Genomic DNA, 19022 nt, shown 5'->3' on the forward strand with positions numbered 1-19022 from the left:
TGAGTCTTGTCCAATCTAGTGTTTTCCTTCCTCACTCTGTGTATTTGAGTAAGAGTGCATATGTTGAGAGGGCCAGCATAGTGTAGTCGATAGAGCATTGTTACTACAACACTGGAGACCAGGGTTCAATTCCCCCCTTGGCTATGGAAACTCACTGATCTTGGGTAAGACACACTTTCAGCCCCAGAAAACCCTGTGATTGGGTCACCTTAGTGTCTCCACAAGTCAGAAACTAACTGAAGGCACACATATGTTGAAGTAGGCCTAAATGCCATGAAGGCACCTGATCTTATCTAATCATAGAAGCTAAGCAGGGTCAGCTCTGGTTAGTATTTCAGTAGGAGACCACCAATAAGTACCAACTGCTATAGGCTATATTTCAGAGGAAGGAACTGGCAAAACCACCTTTAGGTATTCCTTGACTAAGAAAATCATATGAAATTCATGGGATCCCCATAACATTGACAGGTGACTTGAAGGTGTGTGTACATGTGCATGCCTGTGTGAATGCACGCACGCACACACGCACACACACATTTATCTTAATGTTGTTTGAGTACTACTGGAATTACCCCATTATCTTCCCTCCACTTTTGGACTCCCACTTTTGTCTTCTCATGGGTATAGGTCTTATCTCAATCTACGTTTAGTGTGTTTGATCTTCTTTCTTTTTATATTTTTCTTGTGTAATTTGTATTTATAATTCTTGGCCAGAAAGCAGTAGTGTCTCACTGAACAAGAAAACTCAGGATTCCATCAGAGGCAGTCATGGCAACTGAGGTGGTATAAAAGTGCTATAACTATGGGAATTAAGGGAAAGAAACCTCTCTTCTCTTTCTGTCTCTCTTTCAATCCCTTGCTCTCTGCTAGAGCACTTCTCAGTAAAGAAAAGCAGCATGCATATCGGCAAACCTATCGCAAAGATAGGTAGCACAAAACCTTAAATCTATCTACTGAATTTCAGTTTTGAATCAGATCTGAATCAGCCTGGACTCAATGGATGCCAAATCCAAAACTCCATTCGGTCCCACTATTTTGGCTATCTTGTAATTTGTATAAATAATATTTAGTGAAATGATGTGTTATTCCCTAAATGCTGAAGTTTTGCTATATTTAGCAAGGCAGCCTCATATACACCTATTAAGCCTACCAATTTCTTTCATGGGAAGAGAAACAGTACGTGTATTACGGCTGACAGTGGACACCCCAATGCAAGCCTAAATCAGGAACACAGGCAGGGCTCCTTATAAATGCTTTTGCTGTTCTTTCAAATGGGAGGAACAAATCTCGAGAAATAAATGGTATGTCTGAGAAATCTTTGAAGGGAACATGCTCCAGCTGATGTTAATGATAGTCACAAGATGACTTCTTTAAAAAGACCTACATATGACTGATTTTCTGGGTCACAACCCAATCCTATTTTTGCCCTCAGCCTGAATAGCAAAATGGCCACGTAGGCATTCCATGCATGTTTCTTCATATTAAAGCTTACTTGTAAGAGTATAACTACCTTTTTTATTCTAGTACTCTTGGATAAGCAATTCTTCAGCTGTGTCTTAATATAAACAAATCTTGTTTACAGGAAATAGTCATTGGTGCCTTCAAAAGGAACATACACCCCGTGTTTCTGCCTGGCACCTATCCATATTCCTCTATGTGTTGTTCAATTATTTACACGTTACAGAAAAACATTATGGCTGGAGTTCTAAGCATTCTTTCTTGTAAATAAACACATTAACCTCCAAGTAGATATGGATAAGGTTGATTTCTTCAGAGGCATTTGCTACTGAACTTCTAGTTACCCCAGCTGCATATGCACTGCAGAAATGATCCAGTTTGGCACTGCTTTAAGTCTTGGCTCAGTGCTATAGAATTCTGGGAATTGTAATTTGTTGTGGCACCAGTGGTCTCTGACAGAGCAGGCTAAATGCTGCACAAACGTACATTTCCTTGAATTTGATAGCACTGAGCCAAGTGGTATCAAATAGGATTATTTATGCAGTGCAGAGGTAACTAAATTAATAAGGGATACAAGGGGCAGCCCCTTCAGAAACTCACAATGAAAGCACCAGATTTACCTACATTGAACAGAAATGCATTATAATACTGTATGGATTCAATTTAGTGGACTATAATCATGAAGGCTTGTGCCATAATAAATGTATTAGTCTTTAAGACTTGGTTGAGAAATGTTCAGGACTTTGAAGGTTACAGTCGCCAGCCCCTAGACTGAAGAGGGCTATGTGCACCCCACAATCTGACACCACCTAAAAATTATTTTTCACTTGGGAAAGTCCTTGTGTGCTGTAGGGGGCAATTTTGCCATGCTTTGCCTTCTCCTAACCTTTATTAGCTGGCAGAGGGTGGCTGGCTTATATTTCAAATTTGGAAAATATCCAGTTTGGAGAAAACTTTCCTCTGTCCTAAAATAGGTGGAAACATGGGAAATTACCCCTGCATAGGAGAACACAAAGAGTTCTTTTTTAATTTAAAAAGTGTTGTGTGTTGGGAATGCCAGATTGAGCAGCTACATGCAATCCATGAGTCACCCTTTGCCCACCTTGGCTTTCAGGTGATACAGCACTCTGTGTGTGTGCACACGCATGTGTGCATGCAGGAACACACATTTGTTTCATTTTGTTTTTACTACAACAGACTAAGATCTATTCTAAATAATAATTCAATATTATTAAATAATAAATAAAAAATAAAAATAAATAAGATCTGAACCACTAAAAAGGGAAACTTAAATCTGTAAAAAAGCTGAGGCATTCAGGAAACAACACATTATTTAGTCCAATAGGAAAATTCAGTATGACCACAGCAAGGAAGAGAGAAAAGTTCAACTGAAAGTCATCCATATATTACCTTTTTGTCTATTATTTCTTCCTGTATGGAAAACCTTAGGCATTAGTCTCTTGCAAAGATGAATCAACATTCTTTGGGGCCAGACACACTTCCATGAAGTTCCATTCCCTGCCCCCATTTCCCCATAACATGAGAGACAAATTTATCATTATTTCAAAGTGTGTGACAACAATAAGACAACCTATACTAGGAGAATGTGCGAGACCAGCCAATAGATTCTATAATACTGAAGGAAATGGGTGGAATAACAGCATCACAACAGTTAGAAGATCTGCACTTCTCTACCTCATATATTGCACTTTCACAGTTGAGAGGTTTACTCATAAAATAGCTACAGTGGAACACAGAAAAAGATTTTAGTAGGAGTCTTGGTATTCTGTGACTTGGCATTTCTGAATGAGCCTGAATAAAAACTTATCTCCTTATGTGCCAGGACTCCCAAAATGAGAGTAACATATTCCAGACATAACGGTGATGGGAGAGTGAGCCATTAAACAGAGCAGTATATTTACAGCACAGAACATGAAATTCCAAGCAGTGAACTGAATTCCAAGGCTTGTTGATCAACTGATCTGTTTTCATACTTTTTCTGTCTCTTATAAGCCAAGTGGGAATGCCACTTCAGTCTCTCTCTGTAATGCATGCATGCGTGCACATGCGCACGCACACAGAGAAAAGAACTTCTTGTGATGCCTCCATGTTCCTATCTTTTAAAACTGGGATTCCATCAAATTCAATTTGAGCTGACTTTGACTCATAGTGACTCTATGAATAAAATACCCCCAACCCCTCTGTCCTTACTCACTCTGCTCAGGTCCTGCAGGCTCAGGGCTATAGTTTTCTTGATTGAGTCTATCCATCTGGTCTGTGGGCTACCTCTCTTTCTACTGTCCTCAATCTTTCCTAGCATTATTGTCTTTTCAGTGAGCCCTGCCCTCTCACAATGTGTCCAAAGTATGTCTGCCTCAATTTAATTATCTTGGCTTCCAGGGAGAGTTTGGGTTTGATCTGTTTTAGAACACATTTTTCTTTTTGGCCATCCATGATATCCTTAACACTCTTCTACACCACCACATCTCAAATTATTTGTTTTTCTTTCCATCAGTTTTCTTCATTGTCCTGGTCTCAATCTATACATAGTGATGGGAAATATAATGGCTTGGGCAATTCTAACTTTAGTGTTCAGTTTTATATCTTTGCACTTCAATATCATGTCATGTTCTTTCATAGCTGCCCTTTCCATTCCTAGTCTTCTGATTTCTTGACTGCAATCCCTATTCTAATAAATAGTTGAGTCAAGGTATGGGAAATTCTTAACTATTTTAATTTTCTCATTGTTTAGATTGAATTTCTGTAACTCCTCTGTGGTCATTACGTATTTTTGTTTTCTTCATATTCAATAGTAAGCCTGCCTTGGCACTTTCCTCTCTGACTTTCTTTAGTAATTGTTTCAGGTCTTTGATGTTGTTGCCTAGTAGAATGGTATCATTTGCATATCTTGGCCTGTTTATGTTCCTCCAATCTTCACCCCTTCTTATTCCATGTCTAAACCTGCTGTGCATAGGATATTTTCTGCATACAAGTTGAATAGATAGGTTGATACATTACAACCTTGTCTGGCCTTCTTTCCGAATGGGAACCATTCTGTTTCTCCATATTCTGTTCTGATGGTAGTTATTATAGGTTACACATCAGGACAATCATGATCACTCCATAGCTTTTAGTGATCTATGTAGTCAAAGGCTTTGCTGTAGGCTATGAAGCACATGCTGATTTTCTTCTGGAATGCCTTTGCGCACTCCATTATCCATCTATGTTTGCAATGTGGTCCCTAGTGTCTCTTCCTTTCCTGAACCCAGCTTACACCTCTGGAATGTCTTGCTCCATATATGGTAGCAGTCTTTCCTGCAGAATTTTGAATATGACTTTGCTTGTGCTGGCCAAATGGCTGTAATAAAGTTATAACTTAACTTATATGACTTTGCTTGCATGGGAAATTCATGGAGTGGTCCTGTAGTTGCTGCACTCATTCATCTCTCCTTTTTTTTTTTTTTTTTTGGTGGGGAAAGGAATCTATATTGATCATTTCCAGTTGGTGGACCATTGTGTTATTTTTCATGTTTGTTGGCAGATTTTAGTTAAAAATAAAGTTGATTCTGTCTCTGTGGCTAATGTCCTATTGATAGGCCTTCCACTGGCATCTCTCTGGCCACTTGTGGGAACAGAATAATGCTCCAAATAGGCCTTTGGTCTGATGCAGTACAACTTGTCTTAGGCTTTTACAGGATTCCACTGAAGGAATCCAGTCCTACTTTTTGTCTCATTTTATGTACTGTTTTCTGCATATTTAAAGCATTTTGGAATAACATAGCCTAGATCATACATTCAGACTGACTTACTGACAGATCATTAATGTATCTTACATTCTTTTATCTTAATCCTGTAGCACTTTCCCCTAAGGGAATGTGGTTCTATGCTTCAAAGACGTTGTCTGCATCTGCTCTAAAAACACAGTACTAAAACATTCAAAATGGGTAGGAGATGTGTCACCACTGATGTCAGGGGCCTTATCTGGTAGGTGCTTTTGAACAATAGCCGCATACCATATAACAACTTGTAAAATTTAATTATAACAGCCTATCTGGGAGAGCTTTTTAAAAGCCTGGCATGGAAGCTGAGATTCCTTTGCTAGCTTAAAAAGAAAAGAACAGCTCTGTAATGTCATGCTTTCTTTAATCAGTGTGCTTTCACCTCTATGAAATTAACTAGGCTGGTTAATTAACTGCTGTTAAGAATAACCTCATTTTAACTTTAATAGAGCAGCCTCAGGATGTAGGTGATGGGAAAGGAAAGTTTAAGTGAGGAGTTGGTTGTGACAACAACAGCAAAAAAAAAAACCTTTTCAAAGCAGCTAGAGGTGGTATCTGCACTGCAGAAATAATGCAGTTTGACATTACTTTAATTGTCATGGCTCAATAGTATGGAATTCTAATATTTGTAGTTTTGTGAGATATTTAGCTATCTCTATCAAAGAGCTCTGCTGCTCCTAGACTGTGGAATAACGTGCTAGGAGAGATTCAACAGCTGAATACACTATCTGAATTTAAAACAATATTAAAGACTAAACTGACTATTCAAATAAACCATAAAGATATAGATGTCATAGAAGAAGAATGGCTCCCAGTTATAGAATATTGTAAGGCAAGTGGAAATAAGATGTAGGTGGGTGGAAGATTTGTACTAGAAGATAATTTAGATAATATGAATAATAATAATAATAATAATAATAATAATAATAATAATAATACAAAGTTTTGCATGTCCTCTAGGTTGACTATTTTAGAAATTTTACTATAATGTTTGAATTAAACATTTAAAAATAAAATTTAAAAAACAGTATTAAAGACCTATGTCTTTTGGCAGGCATACCCAGTCAATTTTAAATACAGTTTAAACCAGCATATTTTAAATGTTATGTTGAATGATTTTAACGGGTCCTTGGTTTATGTGTTTTAACCAATGAGTTAAAATGTCTTTTAATCTATGTTAAAATGTGTTTTATGTGTTTTAATCTACGTTGTACCTCCTCTTGAAATGGAGAGAGGTGAGTAAGAAATACAATTTAAGATAATGATGATGATGCTTACAACTGACAGTGGATACCTGAACACAAGCATACATCAGAGACATGGCCTCCCAGCTCCAGGGATTCTTGGATGAAACAGATTATCTAGATCCATTTGAATCTGGCTTCAGACCTGGTTATGGAACAGAGACAGCTCTGATTGCCTTGGTGGATGACCTACACAGAGAATTGGACCGGAGGAGTGTGTCCCTGTTGGTTCTGCTGGATCTCTGAGCAGCTTTTGATACCATCAACCATGGTATTCTTCTGGAACGCCTTTCTGGGATGGGACTTGGCACTGTTATGCAATGGTTCCAGTCTTTCTTGGAGGGAAGGACTCAGAAGGTGGTATTGGGGGATGCCTGTTTGACTCCTTGGCCTCAGGGATCTGTTCTGTCCCCCATGTTATTCAACATCTACATGAAACCACTGAGAGAGGTCATCCGGAGTTTTGGGGTGCAGTGTCACCAGTATGCAGATGACACCTAACTCTATCTCTTCTTCCCATCTGACTCCAAGGAAGCTGTCTCTGTACTGAACCAGTGTCTGCTGTCAGTAATGGACTGGATGAGGGTAAACAAATTGAAGCTTAATCCAGACAAGACAGAGATACTCCTGGTTAGTCATAAGGCAAATCAGAAAATAAGGATGTTACCTGTGCTGCATGGGGTCACACACACACACACCGCCAAAATCTCAGGCTCGCAGCTTGGATGTGCTCCTGGACTCCAGTCTGAGCCTGGATGCCCAAATCTCAGCAGTGGCCAGGAGTGCATTTGCACAGTTAAAACTTGTGTGCCAGCTGCGCCCATTCCTTGAGATGCCAGATCTAGCTATGGTGACACATGCATTGGTTACATTGTAATGCACTCTACATGGGGCTGCCCTTGGAAACTGTTAGGAAACTGCAGTAGGTGCAAAATGCTGTGGCCAGAGTGTTGACTAGGGTTGGCTACAGGGATCATGTCATCCCCTTGCTTAAACAGCTACACTGGCTACCAGTCCATTTCTGGGCAGAATTCAAGGTGCTGTTTTTGACCTTTAAAGACCTGAACAGCTTGGATTCTGAAGGACCGTATCTCCCTATACAAGCCAGCCCGAGCACTGAGATCAGCAGGAGAGGGCTATCTCTCAGTCCCACCACCTTCTCAAGTGTGGTTGGTGAGGACTTGGGAGAGAACCTTCTCCATGGCTACTCCCAGACTGTGGAACTCCCTGCCACGCGAGGTGAGGTTGTCCCCCTCTCTGCTCTCTTTCTGCTGGCAGCTGAAGACATTTTTATTCAGGCAGGTATTGGATGGTTGGATTCTATTTGAAAGCAGTTTTAATGTTTAATGTTTTAATGTTTTATGATTATTGCTTTGAATTTGGCTGGTTTTATCTATGTTTTAATTGTTGGTAGTGTTTTTTTAATTTTTGTACTCAGTGTTTTAACATTGTATTTTTTTATATGTTGTGACCCGCCTTGAGTCCCACTGCAGGAGAAAGTTGGGACATACATTCTGGAAATAAATAAATGAAATAAATGGGTGGGGCTTCTTATTAACCTTTTTGCTGTTTTTTCAAGTGGGAGGAACAAATGGGGAGAAATAAACTGCATGTCAAGAGATGTCTCCAGTGGCACCACGTGAGCTTCACCTAATTTGACCTTTGACAGGTTTTGTTCCTATTCCCCTGACCACCACCATAGGCCAAAAGAGACTGCTCAGTTTTCCTTACTAGCGCTATTTGTAACCACAGACATTCATGTTTATTGACTTCACACAGTCAATGTCATCTCCAGTTTGTGCCTCAGGAGGAATTCACTTAAGCACACATCTCTAGAGAAGTGAACAGTACCAATGCAACAGCCACAGCTCAGCCTGCAGCACTTCTGGCACAGCTGGGGTAGTAAATGAGCAGTCCCCAAGATATTCTTGAAGTAGGTTCCTCAACAGCCCTAGGTAGCATAACCAATGGTGAGGAAGGCTGGGACCTGCAGTCCAGTGTCACATGATTTGCACCCTTGGGTTGTGAGGATTCTGGGACTTTAAGTGTATGGATCACTGTGCCCAAAACCTCTCCTCTGGTGCTTTTCTACATAAAGTATTATAAAGGTAGTTTTCATCATGTCATTGAAACAAAGAGAGCAACTGGCAGTCCAAGAAGAAGTACAAGAAGAAACATGTTCAGATGCTTACCACTACCATTCCAGGAACGACAGCATGTTTCTCCACCAGAAGAGGGGGCTTTTTGTTTAGAGGGTTCTCTAGGTCATACCTAAGGAAGCGGAAAGGATCATGTTTGCACTGGAAAAGGAGAACATAATTCTGTCAGGATATTGGGAAAATCATGGAGGTTTCTGTTTTAATTAATCAAATATTGAAAACATAATCAAATGTTTCTGAGGCCAGAAAAAGGCAGGTTGGTGAAATGGAGATAGGGCAAGAATGGGGAATCCTTCTGTCAGCAAACTCCTCATTGCCTCAGTTGAGATCTGTCAAGATCTGCATTCCAACAATGAGTGTGTCCTGAGCCCAACATGAATGGAGTTTGCAAAATGTACCATGCCCAGCATGACTCTATACAAGGTCAAAATACAACTTTTGAACCAGACCTCTGTGTTAGGCAGAAGAGCCAGAGAACTTTATTGTACCACGGGCTGCTGGCATAGGATGAGAACAGAACGGAAGGAGCCAGGAATGAGTGTGGAACAAGTGGGGGACGCATTTTACTGCATGCAAAGTCCCTCACTTGTTCTGTTCCGTTCCCCATCCATTTCAAATCCGTTCCAGAAGGGGCAATTTTTGAGAACTGTTCAAAACAATTCTCAAAAGTCTCCTCCTCTGGGGATGGATTGGGAACAGAAGGGAAGGGAACAGAACAAGTGAGGGACTTCATGTGTGTAGTAAAATGCGTCCCCCACTCATTCCTTTCCCTTCCAGGTCCCTTTTGTCCTGTTCTCGTCCTGTGCCTGGAGCCTGTGTGATAAATTTCAGAGTCTCTCCATGACAACCCTGGCTGCTAGAAGAACCTACAACAGATCCTTCTTCAACATGTTAGCTCCAATAGTTGCAGAAAGAGCCAATGAAAATTTATATATTTATTTAGGATACCATACCCAGAAGCTGCAATTAGTGCAGAATATGGCAGCACGACTGGTCACCGGTACTTCCAGGGCCAGTCACATAACACCTGTGCTTAAAGACCTTCATTGGCTGCCTATTCGCTTCCGGGCGCAATACAAGGTGTTGGTTATTACCTATAAAGCCCTAAATGGCTTGGGCCCAGGGTACTTGGAGGACCGCCTCTCTCCGTACAATCCGCCCCGCACACTCAGATCAACTGGGCAGCAATTATTAAGAGTTCCAGAGGTCAGATTAGTTACTACCACCAGGAGGGCCTTTACCACCTCGGCCCCCAACCTCTGGAACTCGCTGCCCACCGAGCTCTGCTCGGCCACCTCCCTGGCCCAATTTAAGAAGGGGTTGAAGACATATCTTTTCGAGCGGGCCTACCCCTGATTCTACCCCCCAGTATATTCTCTCTCCCCTCCTTCGTCAGCTGGTTGAGCTGGCATGAGTTTGCTTGTTTTTATTGTAATGTTTTTAATGTATTTTAATATGTTTGATTGTATGGATTGCTTGTTGTACACCGCCCTGATTTCTAGAAGGGCGGTATAGAAATATATTATTATTATTATTATTATTATTATTATTATTATTATTATAGGATCTTTCCTCTCTCCCAAGATTGGGACCCAAGGTGACTTATGTCGTATTAAAATGTGTAATAAAACAAAAATAAATATATATCTAATTATACATTAATTAGAAACAGTAATTAAAACAACACTTTAATAAATGCATTAAAACATCTGTCTAGACCCAGTTAGCTATTAAAGGCCTACTTGAATAAAAAGGTCCTTGCTTGAATATAAAGGGAGGGAATGTTGATAATCAGCTTTTCCCAAAGTATCCCTATCACCAATCTCTCCCTTATACCAGCTCCCCATAGATATCAAGAGCACATAGGAGAGATTTGCCATACATTGCTTCCTTCAAACCAGGGGAAGGCAACTGCACATGGGGTGTGGGCCTTTTTTCCTCACTGCATCCATCTGGTGGACCACACCAGCAAATTTCAGCATGCTCAAAGTTATCAGTTATCACTTCCAGCTGCCATTTTGGCCAGTTTTGGGCCTATTTTTTCCTCTCTTTTTTGGCGTTTTGGGGACGTTGGGGGGAGGATCTTTGCAGGGTTAGGGTAAGGAAAATGCTGCAACTTTGGCCCCTTTGGAGGCAAAACAATTACCTGACAATTGTCCCCCCAAATTTTATAATTTTTATTGGGTGGGGCCAGGAGTGGAGAGGTCTTCTGGGGAGGGTCACAAGGGCTGCATGTGGCCCATGGGAAGGACTTTGTCGACCACAGTTTTATACTAACAGCACCTGGGCTCATGAGTAACTCTCCTTCCTCTGTTGATATGCTTTGGTGGACTCACCTGGAGGTGATATAGAAACATACCTTGAGCTTAAATAACAGCTGCAGAGCTCCGGAACTGTGCAAAAAAATGTTGATTTTTTTTTTAAAAAAAAACCTAACTAAAGGCATGATGTGTAGGCCATAACGGAGGGAGGTGGGGTTAAAGGAGAGGTCAGAAGGGTAGCACGATGGGGGTAAGGGCCCCCAATGTATGAATGAAAAGAGGTGTAGTAGTGGCTGCCTGCAAAGCAGCATGTTCCCATTTAAATTTAATTGCGTGACTGCACTGAGAAAGGGGCTGGTGTGATAATTTCCTTTCTCAGTTTTAAGATTTTTAATGCCTAAGTACACTAACTGCATAGCAAGTGTAAGACCACAGTTTCATTATAAATAACACCAAACCAGAACTAATTGGAAACATAGTGTTACTGTAATTAGAACAGTGACAGGCAGTTTTCAGAGTTCCTTGAACTGCTATTGAAATGGGCTCTCTACTGCTAGATTTTGCCATCCCTCACCGAGGGCTCCTGTTTCTGTCCCTTTTTTCCTCTCTACTTCTACTTTCCCTCACCATCTTCCTTAGCAATGCTTCCTCACCCTGCAGTTTTCTCTTCTCTTCCTCCTCTGCCATCCTTTCCCCCTCCTTGGCTTTCTCTGCTCCACCTCCATCCGTTTTTTCCCCTGTTTGCATCTTCACCGTCTCCCAGTTCCATCCATTTTTCAAAACTAATATCCAACTTTTTTTTCATTCCATTCTGTGTTTATTTTTCATAGCTTTTCACTTTTAATAGCTTGCCCTGAGGAGCAGGTATTATACATAAATCCCATTCTGAAAGGCTGAGGAACTGATGCTTGCCCTGACTATTGTGAAAAAAAGGGGGACTCTGCCTTGAGGGGTGGCAACTGAGTAAAAAATGAAAGGTGTGACAAATCCTATTGGTACGTTACAGTGGCATAACTACACCAGCATAGGCAGTGGCAGAAGACAAAGGCTGTGGGCACAGCAGCCATGAAAGAAGTAAAACAGTGGAAAAATAGAGTTGCTTGCCTTCCATCAGAACCTCTAAAAAGTATAACTGCTAGTGCTGTGCTCCACCACCCTCCATATCTGTCACAGAAATGCAAAGCTTCCTTGTTATGTTTAAAAATTTTAAAGGGTTAGAGAAAATCATAGAAGATTAGAACAACTGGCTATTGGCTATGGCAGCTACACATTGTGTTTCCATATTCAGAGGCAATATATACTTGTAAATTGTAAAGGCAACAGCAAGGTTAGTGGACACTGTTGAAAATTGAATGATAGACAAGATGGGTTTTGGCCTGATCTAGCCAGGCAGTTCTTATGTGTTTTATAAGGGAGCCTCCTAAATCCAGAATCTACTGTGAACACCAATAATATCTTTAAGGAGATAAAACACAGGTAAACAAGAATTAGATTTACACAGGGGGTAGGCGTTCCCTCTCCCCAAATGTAGCCATTTTTTCAGTCCTAAATAAATGATAGAAATAAATGACAGTTGTATTTAATACTTACCTTACATATGTCTAACAAGGTCATCAGTTCCAATGGAAATAAGTTCTGTTGTGTAAATTGATGCTTATTTCTTACTGAATGTGTTTAGACTAAAGCCTTTTAGGAAATTTCTAGAGGAACAGAAAAACTAAACAAAAAACCCCAGAAAGCCAGATTCTGCTTCTGTTCACATATTGTTTCCATGTTTGTCTCATTCTCATAAACTACATGATCTAGCAATAGACATTTTAAAAATATACAAGACGTTAGCAGAATAAATTTGCATCAGATAGTGTGTTCATGCAATGCAAACACAGGTACATAACTATGCTACTCTTGGATAGTTATACATGTTCAGTAGGAAAGAAATAAAATTTCCCAATGTTGTAAGAGTTACAAGTAAGAAAGCAAGAAGGATACACTTGCTTTAGGGACACCAATATGTTAAGTGCCAAAATTTAGCTCACCTGAACACAAGGGGATGGACGACCATGCTGCATCTGTACATAAATCTTTTCTACAGACCACTCAAAGAAAGGAGAGTAGGAATGGTTTTCAGGTGACAGTATACATATCACAAGCACTTGATGCGGGTTTCTTGGAGCAGCGATAAACTTTTCAAATTCCACATCTGTAATCAGTGGAATTTTGACCACGCACTTGCAACCCACAATGTCACTTTCTTTGGCCAAAATTCTGCGCAGCACATTCGGACAGTCGGTAGACAAGGCCCAGGTGTCTGGTACAGGAACTGCATCCTGAGGTGAAGTAACTGGTTCCCTAGGGGAAGCACTCAATGGGATTGGAGAGAAAGAAAGGGACTATCAGATGAATACAAGTTGTGACTTGAATCTAAGCAGAGATTTCTAACTGAATAGAGGCAGTTTCACTACCGTTATCCATACTCTGGTAACCTCACATTCAGATTACTGCAATGAATTATATGTTAGGCTGCCTTTCCCAACAGTCCAGAAACATCAAAAATGATCCAAAGTGCAGTAGCAAGGTTGTCAGTGTGACTATAACTTGCTTGAACTTTTCCATCTGTAATGGCTACGAGTTAATTCCATGTTTCATTCAAAATGCTGGTTAAAGGTTAATAAATCGAAAAGTGATGGGATGCTTGAAAGATTTTCTCCCCAAAGGGAAAAATCCCAGGACCAGATGCTCTCCCAACAGAATATTATAAGAAATTCCATACAAAAGTAGTGAAACCCCTTCATTTAGTCATGAATAGTATTTTACAAAGCCAACAAGTCCCAAATAGTTGGAAGGAAGCAAATACTGTACTGGTGCCAAAAGAAAATTGAGACTTGGGCCCGATACAGATGGGCAAAAAGCACTGTCATGGGACCGGTTATAGGGCTCAGGAATGTGGAGTGTTCTCACACTCCCGAGCCTTACCACGCACTCCTGGCATCATCACGGCTCACACTCATCCACATGGGGGCTGCCATGATGACATACGTGCAGCACAGCCTCCGTACCCCACATACGTCATTGTTGTCCTCGAGGACACCAATAGCACCCTGGGCACGTCCCAGAAAAAAAAGTCTTTTTATGCCTCCCAGAGGCTGCAGCATTTGGTTGGTGCGGCCTCCGTGTGGGGCAAAGACAGGCGGCTACAGCCCCCCTTTCAGGGCGGTCTGTACAGCCCCTTGGTGTCAATGAAAAACTATAGACCTATTGCTTTATTAAATGTGAATTATAAAATATTTGTGGTAATATTAGCAAACAGATTAAAAACAGTACTACAGGAGCATGTTCACAAGGATCAGAATGGGTTTTTACCAAGAAGACAGATAAGAGATAATATTAGGACAATTATAAATGTAATTGAATATCTAAACTATTATAATGAAATTAAAGGAACATTAATATTTTTGCACACAGAAAAAGCATTTGGTACCTTGAATTTGTCATTTCTATTAAATATGTTAAAGGAAATAGGAATAAAGAATTTTTTTATAAGTGGGTTCAATTGATCTACTCTAACCAGGGTACAAAATTGGTAATAAATGAGGAAACTACTGATGAGATACAAACTGGAAGAGGAACAAGGCAAATTTGCCCTCTTTCTTCTTTATTATTTATATTAGCTTTAGAAATATTAAATATAGAGATAAGGAAAGAAAAATAAATATGAGAAATTAGAATTAGAAAAGAGGAATTTAAGCTAAAGGCTGCAGATGACTTGGTTAAACTCTTGGAGAATCTATTAAAGGGAATTGGGCCATTGTTACAAAAAATTAAGGATTTTGGGAGATGTGCAGGACTTAAAATTAACTCAGAAAATACAAAAATACTGACTAAAAACATGGGGAAAACAGAAAATATTAACCCAAAAGACAGGATTTGAGATGGTCAAAGTAGTGAAGCACCTGGGAGTTAATTTGTTAATGAAGAACCAACAATTGTTTGAATAATTATACAAGGCTATGGGAAGATATTAGGAAAGACCTGAACAAATAGAATGATATAAATTTATAATTACTGGGGAAAATACTGGCTATTAAAATGAATATATTGCCTAGGCTAATGTACTTATTTCAGACTATTTCAATTATTTTTCCTAACAAGATATTTGCAGATTGGCAGAAAAACTACTGGTATCTAACTTTGTATGCCAATCAAAATAATCATTGGAATCACTTCTTTATGTCCCTCTGCCAAATGTGGCATGACAGGTGGCTACTAAAGAATGCTTTTCCTGTGGTGGCATCCAAATCTTGAAAAATTCCTGAAACGGCATAAAACTTGAAAAAATTATTGACAAAAATATTATGAAATAATAATAATATCAATATTTTCCCCATAAATTAGTTTGCACCTTCCTAGGGCTCACTCTAGACATTTTGCTGCAGAGGTAAAGAATACTAACCTTGAAGCTGGCCTTTGTTTCCCCTTGAAAGCCTGGTAAGTGGTAATGTACCGTGAAATAAGTGCCCTGGCATCTGGTTTCCCCTTTCCTTCTAAAACTGTGGCATGGGTTTCATCTCTTAATTTTCTACCCCAGGCATGAATGGGTGATTCCCTCACCATGAACTTCACTTGCTTGGCAGAAGAATATTCAAGTGGGTAGTCTATACAGCATATTCCTGCCAGATAAACAGGAAAAGAACTGTTCATTATGTTGTGATATTACACTGTGTTACAGAAACCAGTACATTTTAATTTTATTATTTATTTATTTATTTATTTATTTCTTAGTGATTTATTTAAATTAAATTATGGATTTTAATTTCAATTATCAGTCCTTTTAGAACAGATGTGTGGAACTCTGGTGGGTCTGGTAGCCAGTTTTCTGGCCAAAGTCCACATCTGGCTTTGGAAAAAGGCTTTAAAAGGATGAAATAGCACAAGGGGTCCCTGTAACTTTTTGAAAAGGTAATCCACCTTTTGAAGGCCAGAAAAAGGATAATCCATGGAGTTGGGACACCAGTGTTGAGAGATGCAAAAACGACGTCAGGGCTATATATGTCCCTAGGGTAGCTCTATTCCCTCTCTAAGAATGTCTTTCATTGTGGGTTTTTTCCCCCATGATATTTTTTTTTTTTGGGGGGGGGGGGGCATTCTTTTTTTTTTTTTTACATACAATATAATGAAACAACAAAAAATGATAATCTAAAAACTTCATTCAATCTCACCCCTCCTTCCCCTCCCCCAGTCATACATTTGTACAAAACACTAACCTGTCACTTTCCCTGAAAGAACATATTTCATGTTATGACACCTTTAAAACACAATCTCTGATTGTATTTTACAACCCCAGCTTCCGACCAAGTGGCAAAATGAAATATCTTAGGCCAGTGAAGAAAGACCTGGGCATTCTTCCCCAGCATATTGTCCTCCAAATATGTTGGACTATAACTTCTAAAGCACATTATCACATGGGCCTCAGTCTCACAGTAATCACTTTATTAAAACAGAACGGAAACATACCAGTTTGGGAACATTCAAATATAGCATATCTCTGCAATAGCATGAAAGTGCTGTTTTTGCCATTGACAGTCCCTTCTCCATCACTTCTCTTTAATCCTGCCTTCCTGCCCTATGTCCTACCCAGCTTGTTTTTTAAGTGTTTTTTTATTTTTGACACAGTTCCAGAGTTAAGTTAATGCAATTTTATTTCAAAAGAAAGGAAAAAAAGGAAAACAGCCTGCTTAGAAATAGCAGGGGGGGGGCAGGGGAAAGGAAACACACCATGTGACTATCAATATTGGAATTGCAGTGGAAGGGGTGTTTTGCACCTATGGAGTACAACTGTGTGGTTGGGAGCTTCTTAACAGATTTTCCCTGACAGTGAAAAGGGATGCTCTACCAATGCTTCACAGGGACAGAGATGACATTGTACAAGAAGTATTTTTAATGACACTATTCTCCAACTTTAATTGCAGTTTAAAAGTCTCATGTGATAATGGCCCAAATCTCCCAATGATCCATCCATCCATCCATTTCTTTATTTATACACCCACCTTTCTTCCAGTCTGGGACTCAAGGTAGATTACAAAAGAAAATTCCAAAAAAAAAAAGCACATATAGTTAAGACTGTACAAAATAATAAAACATATCCAGGGGGACACCAAGTGTGATGTCTAATATAGCTAAATTAGAGCCACATAAAGGTTTCCCCTCTCTCACACACAGAGATACAAATATATATGAGGAGATGCAACACCATGTCTGTTTGTCATGCCCCAAGCAGCAAGAAAGAGGTTTGTACACTTGGACAATTTTTCATGAGGTCAGAATATATATTGCAAGATGTGGTCAACAACAGGCATGTTCGCCTTCCCACTTCTACTGAATCTATAGGGAAGTCATGTGTATAAGTCATGTGCCTGATCAATATGCATAGCTGAGTGTAACATTCCCTGGATGGCAACAGGATGCAGGATAAATAGCAAGCTAGTGTGTTCAGGAACACTCAAGAAGAATCTGTATTGTTAACACTGGATTACATAGTCACTGATATAATCCAGACAGGCACTAATAATTTTTTATGACTGATTTATTGGCTAGAGTTCAGACTATCTGAAAGACCATGGCCTCAACTCAACATCTTCTCAGCATAGCGTAAACATCCACATCATTGTGCATAAATGGTTGTGGATAAAACCCCAAAGCTACCTCTCATGGTCATTCTCTGCTTCAAGGTGAGTAGGCAGGATTGGAGAAGGATAAAGAATAAAATATGCCAAATTTGTAAAATTATTCATTTGCACATTAATGGGGTTGTTGGAGATTCAGAGTAAAAATAAAATTATATTGATTCCAGAAAACCAGCAAAAATGACTATACCTGAGATCATCAAAACCCCATTTATAAATTGCTTCACTCTTTTCTCAAACCTTCTTCTAAGTTCTGTTAAGCTTCGGATCCAGTGTCCTTCCTTGTCATCACCTTCAGAGTTTCTTAAAGGCATCTGTGGATTATAAAAGGAGAAATGGAATCAGAACAATTGAGTTTCAGTATTTGGAAATTTACAACACTGTTGGTTTACTATACATACCTCATTTATAGCAACATGTGAACATTTATGTAGCAGATTACAAGTATTTTAAAGCATCCTTCATATATTATTTCAGGGCTGTTATTTATTAACTTCACATTCTGAATGCATCCTAGCTATGATACCACAAAGTGTATGTGTAAAAACAAACTAGGGGTGGAAAAGAGATTCACCACTTATTCATTTCATGGCAGAATAATGAGTTTTCCAGTGACTAAGAAAACCCCACTAAGAATGTTGCACTTCAGATAATGAATTCTAACATTCTGCAGTACAACAACAGAATATAACTTTTCTGGACTTTCTGCCTATCACAGCAGTAAGCTGTCAGAATTCAGAACCACATGAGTTGGTGGACAGGCCCAAGCTTTGACTTTAACTAAAGTTCAGACAAATTGACAGAAGACAGACAATCTACTAATGTGATTAGCTGTGAAAGGAATATAAATGGAATGTCTATTGATGGCTCACTGTAGATTTCAGTAGTTACACTATTTTATGCAGGCTATATCTAAAGAGATCCTTATTCAATCCTTAGGAGTTAAAAAGATCAGGTAGAATCAGGTGATAAATAAGACCTCTACCTATTTCTAAATACACAGAAATATCCTTGGCTCCATTCTTCTGCACACATACAGCTTGGAAATATTACTTGTTTTGGGAACTCCTGTTCCCAGATACACACACACCTTCTCTTTCACACACACACATATCTACCAGAGAGAGATCAACACACTCTCTCTTTCCTTCCTCCCTTCTAACATCTTTTCAAAGAACTGATATGTCCAGATCCATCATTTCAGAGCAATCTCTTCTCCCCCACCCAGCTGGATCAAAGCACTTTTCACCTTTAAGTGGCTTGAAAGTGCTTCAAAGTGTTTTTTTTTTTTTTTAAGTAAGTGAGCCTGCCAGAGACATTGAGGCCTGCAGATTACCCACCTGCACTGCAGCACATTTTACCTGCATGCATTTCATTTTCAGTACAGATTCAGTTTTTAACTCCACCTCCAACAGTTTTCTTTATCTATAGCAAAAGTAAT

The 19022-nt window shown here is 39.5% G+C and overlaps 1 protein-coding gene across 1 annotated transcript in view; it reads right to left on the reverse strand.

Moving 5' to 3' along the window:
• The window catches only part of FAM149C (family with sequence similarity 149 member C), an 86844-nt gene that overhangs the window by 38329 nt on the left and 29493 nt on the right, over window positions 1-19022 (reverse strand). Inside the window, exons 9-12 of the mRNA XM_089497260.1 lie at window positions 17772-17895; window positions 15352-15568; window positions 12938-13250; window positions 8674-8781 (exon numbers count right to left, since the gene is read on the reverse strand). Of these exons, the coding sequence (XP_089353386.1) occupies window positions 8674-8781; window positions 12938-13250; window positions 15352-15568; window positions 17772-17895 (762 nt within the window). The remainder of the gene's footprint in view (window positions 1-8673; window positions 8782-12937; window positions 13251-15351; window positions 15569-17771; window positions 17896-19022) is intronic.

Source organism: Sceloporus occidentalis, unplaced genomic scaffold (assembly GCF_023333645.1).
Source record: "Sceloporus occidentalis isolate IW3139 unplaced genomic scaffold, rSceOcc1.0.p SCAF_1, whole genome shotgun sequence".
NCBI lineage: Eukaryota > Metazoa > Chordata > Lepidosauria > Squamata > Phrynosomatidae > Sceloporus > Sceloporus occidentalis.